The 24,172-nt window shown below is 29.7% G+C and overlaps 1 protein-coding gene across 1 annotated transcript; it reads left to right on the top strand.

Moving 5' to 3' along the window:
* The first annotated feature begins 443 nt into the window (after nucleotides 1–443).
* On the top strand, nucleotides 444–1,163 carry LOC123297677. Its single transcript, XM_044879428.1, has 2 exons — nucleotides 444–481; nucleotides 777–1,163. The coding sequence occupies exons 1-2, from the start codon at nucleotides 470–472 to the stop codon at nucleotides 1,161–1,163; spliced, it is 399 nt and encodes a 132-aa protein (XP_044735363.1). The 5' UTR covers nucleotides 444–469.
* Nucleotides 1,164–24,172: the final 23,009 nt, after the last annotated feature.

Below are 24,172 nucleotides of genomic sequence, written 5' to 3'. Positions count from 1 at the left end.
AAGTTTGTGAAAAATGATGGAATTTTAGAAAAAACGTGTAAATGTTCGGAAAAATGTCATTGCTTGATCTTGTGATGTATCGTTTTTGAGTATTTTTCGGTCAGTGATGACGAATTTGATGAGCGAAACAAACAATTATTTTTTCCGGATATATTTTGATCCTCTAGACTTCGTCTCGGGTATCATACCGCCTCTTCACTGGAGTGGTTTTCGTATGTTTTATTAGAATCAAATAGCATCACAGTGGTGCTGAAAATATTCCTAAGTTTGAAACTTTGTCAAGAATTATTAAAATAAAATAGCCGAGGGTATTAAGATTGATTATTATCAAAAATACTATGATAATAATTAAAATCATAGTCAAGCGTTATGATTTTTTTAAGTATATAAACACTGACCGGACTTCAATTCAACATAAATCAAACAGTATTGAATAACTTCCTTTTTCAATCAACAACAATCAATCAAAATGTTTAAATTGGTAATAATTTTAAACAATACTCAAACATTTTAATTTAAATCATAAAGTTGTATTTTTTTATTTTTGCTTTATTAAATATTATATGACTAGATAAGTAATATGTAATAATACAGGTTTATACAAATTAGTTTTAACTTATCGCATTTTAAAGCCCGAATGCGCTATATCCATTTTTTGTTGTTGTAGGATATTGGCATATAGTTTAGTTTTTCCAAATAATATCGTAAAAATAATAAACCTAGCAAATTGATTTCAAATAAAAATTTATGGATAACAAAATTTTCCTTTTTTACAGACAATTTTATTAGCTTTCGTAGCTTGTGTTGCATTCGTTGCAGCTGAATCAGAGTCAGACAGTGTGTCAATCAGTGCAACAAGTGGTATGGCAATGGCTAGTGATAATAATAAAATATTTGGAGCTTGGGAATTTGGATTGGGTGGTTTAGCTGCTTATCGTTATTTACATCCATATCCAATCGTTCGTAGTGCGATTGTGTCACCAATAGTCGAACCAATTGTAGAACCAATTGTACCAATTGCACCTGTTGCTCCAGTTGTTCCATTGTTACCACGCGCAGTAGATTTAGACTACTCAACTGTTGGATACAAAGCTGATTTACCTTTTGGATCATATTCTTATGGATACAACACCCTTCCAACTGCTGTTCGTCATTATTACTAAATTATAATAATTTTGTTATTGATGTTTAATGTTTAAATAAATATTTGTTACTGAAGTATTGATTTTTTTTTCTTTATTTAATCCTTTTTTTTTTACTAAGTTGAAAAAATAAGATTACTGTGGTTTTCTTGAGATTTTGAGGTTATTTTCTACGCTAAGGTTGCAAGGAGGATGCAGAAATTCATAACAAACAATTTTTTTTGTATTCGCCTCAATCCGTTCGATAGAAGCAGAAATATTCAAAAAAACGTCACCAACGCAAACATTGTGTCGTGGGGATTGTTGAGGGAACCGGAAAACTCCTTTTCTGTATCTTTTTAAAACAAAATTAACCTGTTCAAAAAAATTAAACTTCTCCCCAAATTTTCGAAATTGATCAAAAAAATCCGGTAGATTTACTCAACTTCATTTAGTCGCATCAATGAATGTTTTTACTCGGGAGTCCTCAATAACAGCTCCGATTTCGATGATTTTTTTTTTTTTTTGAAAAATGATTCTTTTTGTATATGATTTAAAATCAGAAACATTTCAGAGGGGGGAAAATAATCTGGCAGGAGATTAGGCAGCGTCGCGACTGATATATGGACGCCCAGCCTAAATCGCCAATGATATAAGTTTGAACTTTTGAGAGGATAATGACTTTATACTGTAGGTGTCATTTTAGAAAGTTTTTTTTTTCCAAATTCGTTCTCTAAAATTGTGAAATAAGAGTGAGATGAAAGTTTGAATGAAAATATATACAAACTTTTTACTTTTGAGGTGAAAGAAAATTTTTTTGAAAATAAAATACAGTCCATATTACTTGCTGATAATGTTGCATTCTATAGGTTCAGGAATTTTTAAAATCGGTTAAATAGAGAACTCAAAAAGGAAGCCATACCCTATTAGGGGATGAATTATTAAATGACACCCACAGTATAAAATCAATATCGTTTCGAAATTTCAAACTTCTATCATTAGCGATTAACACTAAGCGTCGATATATGGCGATATTGCGTATTCTCCCTCCAGATTATTTCCCCCCTCTGAAATGTTTCTGATTTTAAATAATATACAAAAAAAAATCATTTTGAAAAAAAAAATCATCAAAATGGGAGCAGTTATTGAGGACTCCCTAGGAATGACTATTTTATGTATTTCTTTATCCGACTAATTGGAAATATTGAAATTACAGTAATTATTTTAAAAAAAAAAGATTTATTCAAAATTAAAGTTACAAAATTTCATTCAGTCAATAATTTCTCAAGTAATGATCGATGTTCCACATGCTTAGTAATAATATTTTGCTATTGGTGCTTGATATCCTAAAGCGTACGCATATGGATATGTTGGCAAAGATGAATAAGCAGGAAGTGCATTATAAGTTATGGCTGGTGCTGATGCGGCTATTGGAGCTGCGGCAGCATACGTAAGTGGAGCTGTTGCATATAAGCCTGTTGGAGCAGCTGCTGGTTTTGCAAAGGCGGTGGCGAAGATTGCAAATAACAAAATTACCTGAAAATAAACATTCTATTAGAAAAATGCCACATTAATAAAAATTAACTGAAATCTTGTCAATCTTTAAATATAAACAAATCACAGATGTTTTAATATTTGGAATAATAAATAGTATAAACAAGTGAAAACAAACAATTGACTGAGTTAATTGTTGAAATATCATGCATAGTCAGTGTTGATTTCTTTATCACATTACACATACAAACATGTGACATATTCATAACTAATAATCAAGTATAGTACATATTATAAAATTTCCGTCTAATTGGCGCCCTCACGGGTAAACAGTGATGTTTACGAAAAAATGTTTCAAACAAAAGTTGTTTAATTTTTGATAAGGAACATTTTTTACATTTAAACTTTTGTTCTATCTCTAACGGTTTACAAGGTGGGTCCTACAGACCCAAGACCCAATTGACCTATGATGCTCATTTACGAACTTGACCTCAATTTTTACGTCCTGAGTACGCTGTAAAATTTCAGCTCGATATCTTTTATCGTTTTTGAGTTATCGTGTCCACAGACGGACGGACGGACAACCGGAAATGGACTAATTAGGTGATTTTATGAACACCTATGATAAAATTTTTTTCCTAGCATCATTATTTTTAAGCGTTACAAACTTGGGACTAAACTTAATATACTATGTATATTTCATATATACATGGTATAAAAATATAAATAAATAATATAAACAAAAGAATTCAAATTCTAAAATATGAATTTGATATTACAATTACTACGAAAACAGAAGTTCTTTCACTTAAAATTAATAGTATCAGATCAGTCAGCCCTAAGCTAGGAAAAATGCAGATTATGCAAACGATTGATCAGTTTCTCATCAAACAGACAGACATAGTTTATTAAATCAAAATTTATACGTATTGTCATTGAAAAAAAGCATAAATCACATGTATTAAACATATGTCAAAAGCTCAACACATGCCTTTAACAAAACAGAATTCACTTTCAACATGCTTTCAATGTGAGCAAGCTTTTTTTTTTAGAAAAATTCAAAAGAATATTATACAAACGTTTGCCAATTTATTTTCAGACTTTATATTATTCACCTGATAACAAAGCTCCAATATGACGGTATATTATATGTATAGATAAGATATATTCATATTTTAAAAATCTGGTGTGAACGACACCCAATAGCCTCTGTATATAATCAAACTGTTAATTAAGGTAATAGCACTTTCACGTGGCATTAAGGATGTATGAGCATGGTAGTGGGGGCACAAATTTAAAAATAGATATTTTCAATTTTGATGATAAATTTATATTATTACTTGACGATATAAGACGAAAAGTAAGAATACAATTTTTCGATATCTGGCTTAATTTTCAAAATATCGAAAATTGAAAATTTTGTTTAATTATTTAGCTTTCGATATTTCGAAAACCAAGACACATATCGAAAAATTTTATTCTTATTTTTCGTCTGCATTCATGAAGTTATAACAAAATTCATCATCAAAGTTGAAAATAAGATAAAAATAATTTCAACCCTTAATCTACCCTGCTCTTACATCCCTTATATGTACGGTGACACTTAGTTTTTTTCTTTTCTAATTCATTGCTAATATGTTTACTTTCTATTAAAAAGTTTTTTTTTAATTTGTTTTCATTCATTCCAAATGAAAATTATCAAAAACTTCCAAAATATGCCGTTTTTTTGAGATTCCTCCATAAGAGCCAATGTATTTTATATTAATTTTTATTGACTTTTTTCATAAAAATTTGCACGGATACCTAAGCTGAAATTTTAACCACATATTCTTTGAGTAAAAGACTACCTTCAAACAAATTTTGAACCTTTAAATCAAACATTGTTGTCATGCTCATACATCCTTAAGTAAAAAAGTAATTACAAATCGGTATTCAGGTAGAAAAATCCATGTAAATAAACTCCTGCGTCGATCTGGAGCATTTTCTCTCAAAGTAAATACATATATATTGGCACAGCGGCCATTTTCGAGATAGAGGGAAAGGGAGAAATAAAATTAATAAAAATTGATTTTTAAAAATCTTTAAGTATGTAAGAAGTATGCAAAATATGAACGTTTAAAATTCCTAATTAAGCAAAGGGGAACATAAAGGTTAATGACGTCAACTTTGTTTTGCTAAAAGGAAATGGGCAAACAATTTTTAAATGCTTATAACTTCTTCGTTTTTGAATCAATTTAAACTTCACTTTCAAATTTTGTCATGGTATCAAGTCTAGTTTAACATTTTTATGCGTAATACCGGCAAATTCGACATCATGCAACTACCATATTTCGATTTTTTTTGGTAGCAAACATAACCCAGATGTATCACACTACTCACTACGTATTATATAGAGGTAAAAAAAATTAATGAATGAACAGAAAACACTTACCAATTTAAACATGTTAGAAGATTTTATTAAAAATAGTATTTTGTAAAGAATATCTCTGAACTTATAACTGTTGTATAATTAGAGCAAACTCTATCTACTGGCTATTGTGTGTATCATGTGCCTTTTTATATAGAAAATTATTTATATAAAAAAAGAATAAATAAAAGAATAATTCACCTTACATTTTTCATTCTTTGATATTCAATATCGAGTTTGTTCTTTGTAGGTCCTACATATTTCATCCTTGATAGATTGATACATTATTTATTGATTTTTGTCTTCATAATCCTCCAAAATTTTTGTTATTTATAGGAATATGGATTTGAAATTTTATACAGGAGGATGGGTCACATGTTTTTAGTTACCTTTACCGAAATCTGAACTATAAACTCAGCCTACAAATTGACAAATAGGGCCGGTTCTAAATAAGTTGCCTAGCTTTACAGATGGTTAGAGATATCGAAAAAGGTTATAAAAAAAAGTTGCTTAGAATGTTTTTTATCCCCATATACCGATTTTCATGACAAAATTCGCATTTTTAACTTTTTTTCATTTTCAGGTCTGTGTTCAAAATTATTCCTAGTTTTTTAATTTTGAAAATATGGGGGTGGCTTTTCTTTTTAAATGCTACACACTGTGTATTACAGCAACTCCTTCGCGATCACTTTGTTATTCATTGTTGTTATACAAACAATTCGTTAAAAATACTATATTCAATTAAACTACATGCCTCCATTATCTCAAAATCATTCCCGCGGCGCTTGGTTTACCTCGTCACTTCGGCCTCCTCAACAGGATAATGAACCTGTTCATTCACCATTCCTTTATTTCATATGACTGATATGAGAAGGTATTGTGTATCAAAGTATATTAATTCTAGTCCCAAGTTTGTAGCGCATAGAAATATTGATGATAGTAATAAAATTTGGTATGGAGGTTCATAAGATCACTTAATTAATCCATTTCCGTTTCCAGTTGGGTCTTGGGTTATGAAAAATAAACAACTTTTGTTTGAAATGTTTTTTCGTAAATATGGTTATTTGACCGAGAAGGTGCAAATTTGGTCAAAAGTTAGGTGTCCATTTTCTCCAAAACTATAACAGATAGATAGTTGAAAATTTATAGGTAGCTTCAACTTGCGAGTCTTGTGATAGATATTTGAAAAACAAACGAACAAGTTTTCTCTAAACAATTTTTAGCGATTTTCGAAAACAGCGTTTGACTTACAGGTAGTCATTTGTTTTCATACTCAAATTTGGCTATATCACCAGATCCATAATAAGAAATTCTATACAAAATGACAAATTCGAACTGATACCATGAAGGTATGGGCGTTTGTTTTCATCGAGACCGGTAGTATACAGACTGAGTGGGTAAAGTTTTTATACTATCAATCATCAATACATAGTATAAAACAAAGTCGCTTTCTCTGTCCCTATGTCCCTATGTCCCTTTGTTTGCTTAAATCTTTGAAACTACGCAACGGATTTTGATGCGGTTTTTAATAGATAGAGTGATTCAAGAGGAAGGTTTTTATGTATAATACATCCATATTATAGTAGAGTAAGGGGTTGAAATAGGGGTTGAAAGGGATATGCTTCAAAAACTAAAAAAGTTGTGCATCGATTAAGCTCAAATATTGACACGATATACAACCAGCTTCAAAGATCTATTGTTTTTATCTACTTTTAACCTTCGGAGGGTAGAAAGGTGTAGCGAGAAAGTGGGAAGGAATTATCGAATATTTACAAATATACCTAAGTGGGGTATCAAATAAAAGAGCATGACGTGTACATTACAAAACTGTTATCCCACGTAAGGAAATATGGAGGGAGGGGTGCAAGTGGGGATGTTGCCCAGCAAAGCGGGTAGTTCACAGCTAGTTTTCCATATTGTAAAAGCAATTTTCGTATAAAGAAGGCATTCAAAGAGAACAAACTTAACGCTACTTCAATTTAAAAAAAAAATGAAGACTCGTTTTCCATTATAATTATGCACGCCAACAATCTAAGCGATGCAATCATAGCATACATACACAGCAGCTAAGAAAGAAGACGCAATGTACGCAACAAGAAGTATATCAAATATACAACAAACATGTGTATTGTGTGGATGGCATGGCATGGCATGGCATGGCATCTCTATCTATAGTTCAACAGTATTCAAGGTTAAAATAATGGTCGATTAAAAACAAGAATACTTATTTTTCTGAATTATTATTATTGTATTTTAATAAATAAACTATTGTAATAAAGGCAGCCAATCAAATGCGTTAAGATTAAAATATAAAAGTTATTACCATTTTTGGTCTAAAGCGCATGGTTATGGAGATATAGCCTAAAACGGTTTTCCTTAAAATGGAGGCACTTCCCCCACTTATTTATGTAAGGATTTTGTGCTTTTACATTCAGTACATGATACTGAACATATTTAAATAATAAAATAACTCTTGCAGTGAAATAAAGTTCATAATCAAGGAAAAAAATGTAGATAATTGTGTATTTTTGCATTTGACCTTCTACCACGTCTGGGGGAGTGTTAGCCCCTTCGGATTGATCTGTCTTTTTCAATATTGACTTAAAATGGTCATTTGAACACTCAGTGTGAATTTCAGCTTTTATACTTTAACGTGAGAAAGCTCGGGTACTGCGCCCCTGATTACCTGCTACCTACCGAAGGAACCGTTAGAACCTGGCTCTTAGTCCATAAGTAAATGACTTCAAAAGTAGGCTTATTTAACATTGTTTTTATGGTAAAACAATAGATGGATGATATATTTTCATAGATTTCTCCAAAACTAGTCGGTGGAAATTTAAATTAAAGATAAAACCTTAATAAATTATTTAAAAAAAAAAAAAAACCCATTGGAAGTGAGGGCACAAATTTAAAAGATATATACACTTAACAATATGAGACGAAAAGTATGAACTAAATTTTTCGATATCTAAAGTATTTTTCTCAAAATATCGAAAATTGAAAATTTTGTTTAATTATTTAGCTTTCAATATCTCGAAAACCAAGGCAGATATCGAAATATTGTATTCTTATTTTTCGTCTACATTCATGGAGTTATAACCAAATTTTTCATCAAAATTGTAAATAAGTATTATTACCTTAAAATTTCTATTTTATTTGTTATTTTATTTATAGCTTTATTAACAACAATGTAAAACCGAGAATAGTTTAAAAAAAGCATAAACCTTTGTGAAATTATTTTGCCATTTTTACTTGCATTATTTCACAGACTTCAATTACTCTGAATGCTATACGTTCATATGTACGTGAATACAACATGCCTGAACCTACTATAATGATATTTAAAGTGCATTAATACCTTTGAGATATTTGTATTCGTTGTGTGCGTAGTCATGGTAGGGATAATAAAATCGATGCCAGCGCTTTAAGTGAAAAATTTTGGAGATAAAGTGGGCTGTTATGACTAATTTGCAATTATTTACATGTTAATGATATAGAAACTGTCAAATTAAAACGATTGAAAAACACTAATTAATTAAACTTAATGCATTAAAAATTGTGAAAATAAGAAATCAAATTGTACAAATATTATTTTTCAAATGTTAATTATCGTAATTATTTATTTAAATTTGTGAAACAAGAATATTAAATTTTAAATGTAAGTTTTCAATGCAATCCACACAATTATATATGCATCCATTAATTCTATAATTAAAGTAGTGTATCGTTGTCATGGAAACGAAATTCACGCTCGGAGCGAATCCTGTAATTTTTTATTAATTATTCAGATAACAAACGGCTTCGGCTGCATAAAATGTTCTTTGTTTCAAATCATTTTATTTAAATATCAACATTTTTTTTTTATAAACAAGTCAAAATTAAATACCACAAATCATTTATAATATTTATTGCAATATACAATGTCCGATATGTTCATAAATATCTCAAAAACAACTTAACTTGCAAAGTACTCTCAAAATCTAGCTAGGAAGTTATACAATGTTTATTCGAAATACATATATTAGGGCTTACTAATTTTAATTTTAAGTACCAACCTTGTTGCGCACGCTAAATTCAATTCACAGTTGGAAAGGTTTTTGTTTTTCTTAAATTTTTAGTTGAATATAAAAACTGTCCGATAATTTAAAAGTTTAAAAATGAAGCTAACTTAATAGTTTTTCAAAATTTCTCGTACATGCCACATAAAATATCATAGTTTGTGATTTTTCGACATCCAAAATAAAAAATGAATGTCTCAGACCCTTATTTGGGAAAAAAGTTATCAAGTGATGTAAACAACAAGCAAAATTTAAAAATCCTTCGACATTTTTTTCGAATTCGGAACCCTAAACTCGCACTAGAAGCATATTTGAGAACACTCTCCATTAAATTACCTTTTTTCTAAGAGGTATCTCCAAACTATCCAACAGTTGTTACACTCTCCATTAAATTATCTTTCTAACTAAACAAAAAAAGTCAAAATCGGGTCATCCGTTTAAGAGCATTCCGAATCTTACAAGTTTTTACACGGATTTTTACGACCTGTATTTCTATATTTTACCAATTTCAACTTGTCCACTAGGCTAAGGCAAAAATTTGCTTATACCGATAGTTTATTTTAGGGGTAAAAAGTCGAACACATCCACTCATTCAAATGACACTGATTCGAAAGGCTACGAAAGGTTAAATACAAACCGCTAATAACGTATCACCAATAAGTTAATTGAATAAAAGCCCAGCGGTTCCAAGCAATCTCGGATCAGTACGGATTGATCAAAATGCTAAATTCCTGAAAATTAAAACGTTATTCGTCACATAATAAATGTGTCGGAAGGTCTTTAGTTTTCATTAGTTATGACGAACCTACCTCAACAGAAAATAGACCTTGGTAAATTAATTGAATCTGTCTGAAATAAGTTACTGTTCTTAAATTATAAACTAAAGTAGTACGACTACTTCTGTAGTATATAAATAAATTGATAAAATATAACAAAGTACTAATGAATATAATATAAAATTCACACAGATGCTCATAATAAATTAAGATCACTAAACTAAAAGTGGTTACAAGTGGTGAAACTGAAGCAACAAAATTTCTAAGCTCTTAAAAAAAATTAGAAGTGGGAATGATTTGTACCATTGATTCTCTGTTCGGCCAACTTCAATTAAAAGTACAGTAAAATATACTTTTTTTAAGATAGTCCTTTCACTAGCTCGAAATAAATTATTCATTTTTTTAAACAAACTTTTCCGAGGAAAAGAATTCCTTAATTCAATAAAATAACCATTTGACTTCTTAAAAATTTAATCTTATTAAAGCAAAACCCCCTACTCCCCCTATTTCGACCCTGCTGAATTCGACTAAGCCGGTTGCCCAGCCGAAATCTCGACCGGAAGTGAGATATTCAAGATGGCGGCCAGATTTTTGCTACTTTTTTTAGTTTTCTCAATATCCATGTCCAAAACTAGGCGTTTTTTCAGAAAATATTTTCTTAAAGTTTTTAAAATGGAAGAAAATTGCTACAATTTTAAACCAGCTCTGTTGGTGCCCGGTAGAGGATATCAAGTTATGGTCGAAAAACAAATTTCGATTTAATGAGAGCGTGTTTGGTATAAGTAAAATCGTCATTGCAGCCGGGGGCCTGCTTTCCATCCTGTGGAAAACTATTTAATCTTAAAGGCCACGACTGTAATGACAGTTTACTTATCATAATAATTTGATGATAGATGAACACATTTTCTTGTTTTCATACTTTTAAGAGCGCGATTCTGTAACTGTCGGGGTTTTAGTTTTTGAACTTTATTTTATATCGTACAATAACCGGAAAATCCACCTACTACCAATACAACTAGAGATCTAAATTTGATAACTATATCTATGACAATGAAAATTAATTAGTATACTCCTTTGTGATGATTTTATTTACAAATTATTATGACGATATGATTTTAAATATATACATTCGTTCTTTTATAATTTTAATGAATGTCAAAGGTGACGACATTAACATGTTTCAAATATCACGTGTAATTGTCAGAACAGAAGATGAGTCTACTTACAATTTCCATTTCTCGGTGTTGCAATTATAAAGTTAGTAAACATTAGTTTTCGGGTGAAGTGTACCACGAGGAATAATGTTGAAAAAGATGTAAGATCCCATATATATATAAGTAAGTTTAAGTAGTCTGTTTTGCGCGATACAGGTCACAACTCTTGGTGTCTCACCCCTGCACCAGCAAATATTTGTAGTCACTATTTCGACTTCCATGTATTTTGTTTTGTGAATGCCGTGACCTAAATATTGCCTTTGGAAAATAAAATGATCGTTTTGAACTAATAAAAGTTTTCCTTCCATTGCCACGATTAAAGAACGTTAATAAATAGCTACAATTAAAGTCAACTTGAGAAAATTCACTTGAAATTAAATAAATATTAAAGTAAATAAATTTAGTTACAAAAGGAAATTAAAAACAAATGAAAGCAAATAAATTTCATTTTTAATTATATATATTTTTGAATTCCATTTGAAAATTTTTTTATATTTTCAATATAATTTATTTCATTATCAATCATACATTAGAATTAGCCAATGTGTGCGGCTGCTACTTGATATGATGGATATGCAAAGGCTGCGGGTTGTAATCGCTGTGAAACTTGATTTTGATAGGAATAGGATGATGTAAGTGGTGCGGCAGCGTAAGCAAGTGGTAATGCAGCTGCTGTTTGAACTGGAACTGCTGTTTGTATTTGTACGGCAGCGGGTTGAAGTTGATATGTGGCTGCAGGAGCTGACAATCCCAAGTATCCAGGATTTGGCAAGGAATTTACAATTCCAATTAATACAAATAATGATGCCTGTAAACAAAGGCCTCATAAAATCTCAATCAACCAAAAAAACAAGTAAATGGGTGTGTACAAAGATTCCGCGTTCAGAAATCCATTGACTTGATGGAAGAAGAGTTTCGTAAAATATGAAAGTCAAATGACAAGAATACTATATTATGACGGAAAATGCATTACAATAATATGAATGAAATGTAGCCGGATTTGACTTGTGGACACTACCAAACAGCACGATCTTCCTTGACTTTTATTCAAGTCACATACATTTTTTGAAAGCTTCAAAACAATTTGGTGGATAGATGTTTTGTAGAGGTTCCCAAAAGTTGTTTTCCGCAATAAAACATTTTATTTCGTCGTTATCATTAAGTTTTCTAATAAAAAGCCATAGAATAATAGAAATCAATGTAATACCATACAAAATGTAAGTAACTTATACCATACAGTATGTCAACAAATTTGACAAGTATAGTACAATGATGTCACGTCCGTTTAAAAATTTGATTTTCCCGTTTTAGAAATTTTGAATTTTTCTCACTGGCTTGCACTTGTATTAATTAATTTTAAGCAATTAAAAAGTAATTAATTACTAAAATAATGGTTCTATTGAAATGTCCAGCCAATAAAGTTACGGAAAAAAAAAAATTTTAACCATATACATTAAATAATAAAAAAATCATAAATATCGAACTTCACTTACCAATAGTTTAAACATTTTTGATAATTATTTGATTACTTCTCGAATACAAAACAATAAATTACTAAATCGTTTAGATGAGTAATGATACAATTGCATTCAAATGCTTTGTATTTATATTATGTGTATCCCGCTATAAACATGTATACTTATTACCCCCTATGAAATGTCTGGGATATTTGATATCCAGGTTGTTACATGATCTAATAATTACTACATTATTCTCAGTTTTATGGTTTTATAATGGTTGTTCTAAAAATGACATAATGCGGAAAGTGAAATGAAATCGTCTACCTTGAGACAATAACCTTTTTTTTTGTTTCGCAATTACTCAACAGATATAACTTGAATGCATTCTTCAATTGAATATAAAAAATATATTTCTTATCAATTTATCCTGCTTATCCAGATAATTTTTGGTGACTGGTCAATGTTTTAAACGAAGCACATTTTTAAGTAGTTGGAAATATTTTTTTTATCGCACGATATTTGGAACTATTTGCTGGTTGGGAGTTAAAAACAAGAAAACTGCGACACCATAAACCGACATTTACGTTACCTATGAAACTAAAACTTTTTCAATCGATTCAGCTTCCCATGAATATTGAGAAAATGCAAAAATTTTCATTTCTGTCAATTCGTATTTTTTTGTCAAAATATTATGTTTTATAATTTAAAAAAATGAGTTGTGAAAGTTATCAGAAGTTAAAGATAATAGAGATATAATTTAAAGTAAGTGCAATGCAATTTGTATGTTATGTAATAAATATGCTTATAAAACCAAACGTAATGTATTCACATATTGGGTTGACTACTAAATCTGAGGTGTATCTTTTTTCAAGTAATAATACAATTATTGCATGCACTAAAAACTAAAAATAGCTATAAAATTAAATTATTTAAAGAATCTAACAAGTATTTGACTTCTAAAACTAAAACCTTAAATTTTGAGAAAAATATCTTGTTGATAAAAAAGTCAGCGCTACATTTATAATGTACTAAGATACGAAAAGAATTTAGTTCCTTCCGGGTGTCCCACGACACCTTTCTTTGACCATATACAACAGGATGTTTTTTTACTAAAGTTAATAAAAGCTTGAAACTCAAAAAATAAGTTTCATTGATTTAGTTTTTCAGACTCAATGAAAAGCTCACTTTACTCTCTAATTAGCAATAAATAGATTTACTAATTAAGAAGGTAACATTTTTTGTTTAAAATATTTTCCAACAAACCGTACAGTTTTGCGGGAAATTTTAGTTTTTCATAGTTTATACTAAACTTTCTAAGTGTTACTCTATTACCTACATTTTGTGATTTCAATAGATTATTAAAACAAGCCAGAGAATTAGATTCAATCTGATGTCCAAGTATTTCAATTCAATTGGATAAAATGAGTTTGTTAAATAGTTATTCTCCCTGCTGAATGATCCTGTATAAACCATAGTAAACATAGACATGGTATTAAATATACCTGCACTGATTAAATAATTAAAATAAGAATGTTATAAAATCAATTAAATAGATTTGTAAGACAACGATATAACGTGATTTACATATTCAATAAGGAATTACATACCGAACAGGTCCAGCAGGATGATTTGTAGACATATTAAATTCAGAAGGTAACTAACGAACTTTCAACGAAAATGTTAAATTTCTATAAAACCAACACTTCCATAATCGAAAGTAATGAGTATTTTCACTCAAACATCATTCAATCATCAATCACCTATTAACTATACACAACCAAATTATTAAAGGAAAATTTTGTTAACACAAAATTTTACCATAATTTCAAACATATTAAAGCCAATAACATTTTTTTAAACATCTGTTCCCATGAGTTCACCCATAAAATGAGTATTTTCCTCAATACCTGAGTCGGAAATAGACCAAGTATGAAAATTTCACTTTTTTCGAAAAAATTTCCAATTTTTGAGAGCTGTATCTCAGTAAGTATTAAACCTACAGAGCTGGTTTTGATCTCAAATTGTCGCAATTTTCTTCTATTTTAAACATTTATATTTTCTAAAAAAAACGCATAGTTTTGGACTTATATTGAGAAAACTAAAAAAAGGACAAAAATCTGGCCGCTATCTTGAATATCTCACTACCGGTTGAGATTTCGGTTAGATTCGGCTTATTCGGATTCAGCAGGGTCGAAATAGGGGGAAAGTTTTCAAACGAGTTATTGTGATTCGAAATTCGATGATTTTCTCCAAAGATACAGTTGTTTGAAATTAAGGTCAAATTTTGTTTAGTAATTTTATTATAGTGCATTAAAAACAAAATTGTTACAAAATTAGGTAGCGGCTCTGATTTAGAAAGTTAAAGACTATTTAACGCGCGACGCGCGAATTATTTAACCCATATGCAGAACGCTGACTAGAGGTGAATATAATTATAAAGTATTGATAGTCAAAGCTCTCGAATTTGAAGAAAATAACGCTATACATCTTATGGAAGTAATAAATAAAAAAAACCAATAAAAATGTCAATACACTTTTAATCCAAATTGTTTTTAAGGTTTTCATACATTATACATTCCAAGTTCAAAGTCAATAGGTCAATAACATTTTTTTCTTATAGGTACACATACATGGGAGCTTTATTGTACAGCAAAGGTTAATATATTCAATGAGTTTATAACGAATACGCACACACAGGATATGAAAATTAATGAACTAATGTCAGAGAAGATTATATGAAATCTTCATTTAAACCTGGATTCTATACCGGTGATACATGATTTTGTCAAGCGATTAACGAATGTCAATTATTCGGCTTTGATTTTTATTTTATACCTTTCACACTGTGTGTTAATGACCGCATTTATACCAAGATAGAAAGTCTTTCTATATTTAGTAATTATTTTTACGAAGATTTTTATTTATTTATTTATTTTTTTTGAGAAAAAATTTAATTAACCAAAAAAGTCTGTCTATGATGAATAAATAACTCTTGTTATCCTTCATTTCAATAATTTCATTTTTTTGTAACTCTAAAACCTATAAAAGTTTGCATTACAATTGTAAAAAACTAAGGAAAATTATGAAAATAAAGATGAAATAAATCTATCAGACAAAATGAATTTCAAATTAGAAATAATATCTTTTTTGGGTGATTTAAAATTAGACGCCAGTATCTACGTAAAACGCTATTACAAATTCGACTGAAGTAAAACTCTTTGTAGGTCCCTGACTTTTGGGTAGTCCCGTATATACTTTAATGTTTAACAAATTGCCTATCTATCTACAATAAATTAAAGTTTGTATAATTATTTTATACACATCCTTTGCTGTATAAGAATCCGATTAGTCGCTAAAGACATAGGTGGTGAAAACAGGATTTGAAAGTGCAGGCAAAGTAGAAAAGCTGGTGAAAACCTTCCCCCTTCGAAAATTGAAGTCTTTGGTATCGATTTGTTTATTTTCTTACACGGGAGTTCGATAGCCCTAATAAAATCGATAGCCCTAAAATAAAACCTTCATGACAAAAAAATTGGTTTAAGCCTCAAAAAATACAAGAAAACCTATAAGGAGGCATGGAGTTTACCAACAAAAAAACTAACAAAGTTTTGTTTGATAATATTTGATATTTTAGAAGGCTTGAAAATTGAAGAAGCTATGCGACGTTAAAGAAACTTTTTAGTCAATTTTTCAGATTGCAAGAAAATCAAAACTTGCAATAAGAAAAAATGATATGTAATTTGGAATCAGCGATGTTCAAATTTCGATTAATTTTCCAATATCTTATGGAAAATCCAAAAAAGTGGCCCCAATAAACATACAGTGGACACTGTCTAACCCATGTTGAATTTCAATGAAAACAAAGAGGACACTCGATAACATTTTTCGATTGACGAAAAAATCGAATGATTGTTTTATTACATAAAAACCAATTACATAGACTTTTTGAGTGTGCATATATTATTGCTTGTAGCAATCACTTGATTACGTTTCGTCAAAGTTTTCTTTGAGAATATTACTTCAAAAAAGATTATTGATTTGAATGTCGAAAGTTTGCCTTAAAATTATTCAAAATGAACCTGAAAGTGGGGGTAAAAAAAGAATGAAACAAATTTGTATTCTAAGAAAAATAAGTGTAATTTTTAAAGAATAAAATGTATATCAAAAATTTTAAACAGAATGCAATAAACAATATCGGAGGCCATCATAAAAAGTAATCAACAATGTAATTCCAAGAGGAACTAAATTAAACGTAAACAGAAGAATAAGTTGCTGGAACTACACCTACACCAGCTGAGTAAGCACTGTAACTGGGATATACACCAGCACTATAAACTGATGGTACCACAGCTCCACTTCCATAGTAACCACTAACAACTGGTGCTACTCCATGTACATACTGTGGTGCTGGAACAGGTGATGCAAAAGCTAGAGCCAAAACGGCAGCTAATACAACGAACCATGACTGAAAAAAAACCGTTAATATTAGAACAGAAAATGGTTATCTATATAGAATGGTGGCTGATGCAATAGGAAAGTTTTGAAATTAATAATTTTTAACTTTCGATATTATTCCCATGTTTTTTCGTGGACGAAGTCGCTAAGAAAATAACAAATACTGAAATCTTTTGTTCAACACTCGTCAGACGTACGATATTTCAAACATTTCAATTTTCAGTTTTTGCAAAAAGCACATTTGTATTTGTATTGGAAAAAAAAATATAATAATAATAAAGCGAAAATTACCAACGCACAGAAATGAAAAAAGTATCGAGAAAAGAAACTGATTACACTTAACCTGCAAGGTAGAGTACCACAAAAGTAATATTTATAATTAACTACTAATACAATTAATTGAACGAAAGGAACATAGTTCCTACCGAGTATCCCACATATAACTTCAAAAAATTTATCATTATACGTAAAAGATAAATGGTGAATTTTCGTGAATTATTATATTTTTAGTAAAAAAAAAAATAGATACTTACAAGTTTGAACATTTTGAAATGAGTTTTGGTTGAATTGATTGTTATTCAATTGCTAGAATTGTTTTGATATTGGTAACGATTTTGGAGCGATTTATATATGGTTTTAATTATTGTATAAAAAATTATCATTAAAAAAAATAGGTATATATTGTTCAGTAACCAGATGTGGTTTGAGACAACCACTCCTTTTACATCTACAAAAAAATATATGTTATCTCAAATATATCATCTTTTTTGGTTATGAGATAATCCTAATGTTTAGCTTAAAACGCCCACAAGCAATGAATTTTTTCAAGCAAATATATATTAATGAATTTCAAGGATTTGTTATATTAACATAAATTTAATCAATAATTTTGATAAGTTACTAGAAAAAAAACATCGATAAATTCTTGGTCAAACTAAATAATATTCATACCTGAGTTATTAATTACAACCGCTAAAAAAACCGTTTATTAACTGTTTTCGGGTTTTTGTTTTTATTTTTTGGAAAATAGAAGGAGTCTTCAGCCATTCTCTCAACCCTCGATGATTTTGTAAAAGGTTTTATACCATGCATATATGTAATATACAAGGTATACTAAGTTTAGTTCCAAGTTTGTAACTCTTTGAAAAATTGATGCTATAAGAAAAATTTTGGTATGGGTGTTCATAGAATCACCTAATTAATCCATTTCCGGGTGTCTGTCCGTCTGTACATCTGCCCGCCTGTTCGTCTGTCCGTCTGTCTGCCAACACGATAACTCAAAAACGCAAAGAGATATCAAGATGAAATTTTTATAGCGTACTCAGGACGTAAAAAGTGTATGTGTAATGTGATAGAGTAATCAACACTGTCTATACATGGTATTTCAACAATTAACTCAGTCAATTGTTTGTTTTCATTTGTTTAAGTATAGAATCTATTTATTTTTACGGCAGTAAAATCTTTAATAAAAAAAACTAAAATCGTGATGTAAAGTTGCTTTATTAGGGGATTTTCGAACTTTTTTCAGTTTTTGCAGTTCAATTTAAAAACTATGAGCTTTGGACATTATTTGCTACTATTATTTTGAAAGTATATCAAATTGGAAACAATTAAAACCAACCCACATCTTCGTATATGTAATAGTTTTTGCATTGTTTTTGCATGCATTACAAGCAAAAAAAAACTAAAAACTAAAATATTTTCCCGTTATATAATAAGTTTAGATGTGGGTGGTATTGCGTGAAACGAACAAATAGTCCAAACACGGAACATTTTCATAACTTCTAATTATATAAATAAAATAATACCATATGAATAAAACTTTGTTGTAAAACTCTCTATAGCTGTTTGACATTTTCAAACTTTAAGTTTCATTGTATGTTGTATTATTTATTTTTATATTTTTACGTATCGATCGTCAAGTGTACGTTTGACCATAAAACATTGGAACGTAGAACTACCAATACCTTTAGCGAAATTATAAGTTTGAAGTTATGAGTGATTTTTGAAGAGGTTTTAAGGATGCACGATTTTAGTTATGGTTGCGTACCAGAAAAACCTAAACAATTGACGATGATTTTCAAAATCGGTTCAGTTTGGAAATCACTTTAAGGAAAAGGCTAGTTTAATGGAGAGTGTTCTTAGATATGCTTATGATTAAATTGCACTCGTTAAACGGATGAACCTAATTTTTTAGGAGATTCTGATTCAAACATTTCTGGATCACAATATTCGGGAACTGACTTTACGATTTTGAAGGATATTCATTACATATGTTGATTACGGAGCTTCTTATCTTCTCGAACTAAACTTAAGCATTATTTAAGCTACAAAAATACAAATTGAAACATTTTATCACTGTTTTAAACAGTTGTAATTGAAAAATATCAAAATTTGTAAAAAATGCCTATTGGTTACGTTAAGGATGTATGAGCATGACAACAATGTTTGATTTAAAGGCTCAAAATTTGTTTGTAGGTAGTCTTTTACTCAAAGAATATGTGGTTAAAATTTCAGCTTAGGTATCCGTGCAAATTTTTAAGAAAAAAGTCATTAAAAATCGATATAAAATACATTGGCTCTTATGAAGGAATCTCAAAAAACGACATAATTTGGAAGTTTTTGATAATTTTCATTTGGAATGAATGAAAACAAATTTAAAAAAAACTTTTTAATAGAAAGTAAACATATTAGCAATGAATTAGAAAAGAAAAAAACTAAGTGTCACCGTCCATATAAGGGATTTAAGAGCAGGGTAGATTAAGGGTTGAAATTATTTTTATCTTATTTTCAACTTTGATGATGAATTTTGTTATAACTTCATGAATGTAGACGAAAAATAAGAATAAAATTTTTCGATATGTGTCTTGGTTTTCGAAATATCGAAAGCTAAATAATTAAACAAAATTTTCAATTTTCGATATTTTGAAAATTAAGGCAGATATCGAAAAATTTTATTCTTACTTTTCGTCTTATATCGTCAAGTAATAATATAAATTTATCATCAAAATTGAAAATATATATTTTTAAATTTGTGCCCCCACTACCATGCTCATACATCCTTAAACAGTTGTAGTTGAAAAATAACAAAATTTGTAAAAAATGCCTTTAATTTGGTTACGTTAACAGAAAGTTATTGGTATAGTATAGAAGCCATATCCATAACATTAATTCATTATATGATAGGGACTTACTTACGTATTGAAAATACATTATAATTGTTATAATATTACACATACATAACAATTTATCTGAATAAAGCTTTTAAAAGCACGTGGGTATCCTCTATATGACCTGTAAATATTTCAATTTAACAATAAAATGGCATAGTTTTTTTTTTTTTAGTGTAATGTAATACGATATTTTTAGATCATGTAATTTTTGCTCGACGAACGAACGTTCATATGCCTCCTATGTCCGTAGGTCCAAAAATTCCTCCGAGATAACAATTTGAACGATAAATACTTAGTTTTGTGCCAAAAAGTGGAATTTCGGGTCAAAAATGGCATGATTTTTGGAATACATGACAGAATTAGTGTAATCTGACATCGGATTGGTATTCAGCGACACAAAATACCAATTGAGGTACTGAGGTATGTGTAATTGCTGTAATTAATCTGTACCTTCCAGTATTGTTTTTCAAATCACTTTCAATTCAAAAGGCATGTTACGTATATCAACCCTTCTGTTAAATCAATCCTATCTTAAGATCAAAATATAAACATTTCTGCTTATTGTTACTGCTACATTAAAACATAATTGCAGTGGGAATAGATACAATTATTAATGTTTTGATTAGATAATAAATTAATGAATAGATTGCATAATTATGTAATCATACTATCATGTTATTTGCATTTTTTCTTAATTTAAAATATTCCCTCGAGTTTCTTAACTGTGTATTCGATATTCAACAGTATTGGGAAAAAGTTATGCAATCGTTAAAGAACTTTTTGAAAGGGTCAAGATAAAGTGTTGAAACATACGAAATCATAGTCTAGTTAACAAATTGGTGAAATGTAGAAATAATGGTCTCAAATTGGTGAAATATAGAATTAATGGCCGTGAAAAATATTCCAGGAGAATTTTTCAGTACATAAAACATTGCATAAGTTGTAAACAATTAAATATGAAAAAAATAGTATTTCTTTTTTCGCCAATATTTACATACAAGTGAAATTTACAAAATTTAAAAAACCCGCGACAACTTTTTCGGGTACGGAATCCTAAGCTCGCACCTTGAACATATATAAGAACACTCTCTCCCTTAAATTACGTTTTTCCTTTTTAAATTATTTTTTTTTTAATTTCCTTAAAATCGGTTTATCCGTTTAGGCGCTACGACGCCACAGACAGACAGCCTTAAAAAAGCCTTAATCATTTTTTTTAAATTTTGTCTGTGTCATAGGCTGTGCAGTAGCAAAATAACTATAAACCTCCTCGGGATTTGGATTCACTAATTAATAAAATTTTATTTGGTTCTTATTTTAACTTGTCGAAAACATCGAGTCACCAGCTCTTCCGCTATGATGTGGTAGCTTAGTGACACCTTATTTTATATTCAAATATATTTATTAATAGTAAGTAGATATCGAAATTCATCATGTATATATGTAATACCGTTGGGATGAAGTGTTGTGAAAGTAATATGTTGCGTAATACCAATACTTATTGATGTAATTATTACAAAAAGTCATATTTATACAAATTATTCTTATTAATATGTATTTTACGCTTTTTGGGATGTAATACAGGCTATTTCGTGACTAAATGGGCATAGCTTAAGAGCCTTATATACTTTTGTCCAAAACCCAATAGTTAAGCAGTTATAGACACTATTGAATTTAACCAATAAATTAAAATAGTTTAATGAGTTATTGATTAAAAATTATTGTATTCCTTGCACAAATATAATTAAAAATTTGGCTTAAAAACTGCCCCCCCCCCCCCCTATGCTTTCACAACACATTATTGCTCTTCTAGTACACATTAGCAATAGTTGAGTAAAAAAGTAAGCGATACATTTCTAATATATGAAGATACGACCCTACCGGGTTTCCCACGACAACTCTCGGCTGTTTTTTTAACTAACTTCTTTACTAACTGAATCTTTAAAGCTTTAAAATTTTCCAATATACTTTCCACCTAATCTTCTTAAACAGAATAGTTTCTAACCGATCAAGTAGATTAAATAATCGAGAATACATAACAAATATTGAAGAATTTTACCACATATGGTTCTGAAGAAAAGTGCAGCATTTATAACTGTCAATTTGACTGGAACATGTGCCAATATATAACAAATAGAAAATACAACACGAATACTATCAATACTAACGAATATTCAACGTGCAGCTAGCATATTTACTATACTTATTAGTGATGGCACGAATATTCGCTAAAAACGATGCGAATGTATTGCGAACGTTTTTGACAATAAAAAAACTTTTAACAAAAAAAAAAAAAGAAACAAGTGAAAACAAACAATTGACTGAGTTAATTGTTGAAATACCATGCATAGTCAGTGTTGATTTCTTTATCACATTACACATACAAACATGTGACACATACATAACTGATAATCAAGTATAGTACATATTATAAAATTTCCGCCTAATTGGCCCCCTAACGGGTAAACAGTGATGTTTACGAAAAAATGTTTCAAACAAAAGTTGTTTAGTTTTTGATAAGGAACATTTTTTACATTTAAACTTTTGTTCTATCTCTAACGGTTTAGAAGATGGGTCCTACCCAAGACCCAATTGATCTATGATGCTCATTTACGAACTTGATCTCACTTTTTACGTCCTGAGTACGCTGTAAAAATTTCAGCTCGATATCTTTTTTCGTTTTTGACTTATCGTGTCCAAAGACGGACGGACGGACAACCGGAAATGGACTAATTAGGTGATTTTATGAACACCTACGACAAAATTTTTTTCCTAGCATCATTATTTTTAAGCGATACAAACTTGGGACTAAACTTAATATACTATGTATATTTCATATATACATGGTATAAAACAACTATTGGGGGAAAAAATCAAGAGTTATTAAATGAATATTAGGAGAATCTGTTTTTAAAAATAGTTTCATTTGAAATATCTTTACAGTTGCTGATAAACTTCTTAATGATGTACGTCTTCAGTATTAGGAAAACATCTATAAAAAGTTTTACATTCGAATTATGTTTGCCTATTACACTTATTATTTAACTCATTTAAAATATTATTTTCGTTAAAATTATTTATTTATTATTGGTCTAGCCTGTTTTTTCCTAAGCGCTACAATTTTAGTCCGGGAGTATATTTTCGTCAGATTCCAACATGATAAGCTTGAAAATGAGGGGTGAATCATGGATTTTGTTAAAGGAATAAGGAAGATTAGGACAGGACAGAAAAAAAACATGCTAGCGTAATATATAAGATTAATTAAGTTAATACATTAAAATTTGTGAGCGTTTCATTTTAAAGTTAACATTCACATTCCCATTCGCGAATATTGGAAATAAACATTCGCATTCGCATTCCCGAATGTACAAAATGGAATATTCGTCCCATCACTACTACTTATGTATAGTGCCTACTACACATTCTTATACACGGGCGGTCCTTTGATTTTTCTTTGGAAAAAAACGAATGTTTTTAAAAGAACATGCGTATGATATAGCCTGTGTTTGTTCATAGCATCGAAATGCCATCTCGATATGACGACATCGATTTATTGTTAAGTATTGTATATTTTACGACTGATGTCATACCGTGATGGTAATGATGCTATGAATAAACAAACAAAATATCAACGCGAGGTATTTATTAATTAATATAAACGTGAAACGTGTTTTTCCTTTATGGGAAATCATTTTGCCGAACATACAGAGGATTAAAATAGAATAACAGGAATAACAGGCTTAATCCGTCAACACTTGTGCCAACCGCCAGGTAATCTTCAGTCACGTGATAAGAAATTTGCTCACGCGTTCTGCACGTGTTTGTTGAATAATGTTTGACAGAGGAAATATTCGAGCAGAAAAATTTATCCGAATATTAAAGTAACAGATAGAAATATAATTAAAGTAACGATAGTACACGAACAGGCTCGAAAATTTAAATCTTCATCTAGTTGACACAATAGCATATCGACTAGATATGGCATCTATGGATTCGTAATAACCAAATAACAAAATC

This window comes from Chrysoperla carnea, chromosome 4 (genome assembly GCF_905475395.1).
Source record: "Chrysoperla carnea chromosome 4, inChrCarn1.1, whole genome shotgun sequence".
Classification (NCBI taxonomy): domain Eukaryota; kingdom Metazoa; phylum Arthropoda; class Insecta; order Neuroptera; family Chrysopidae; genus Chrysoperla; species Chrysoperla carnea.
The sequence above is the reverse complement of the archived record's forward strand: the minus strand, read 5'-3'. Positions and strand labels throughout refer to the sequence as shown.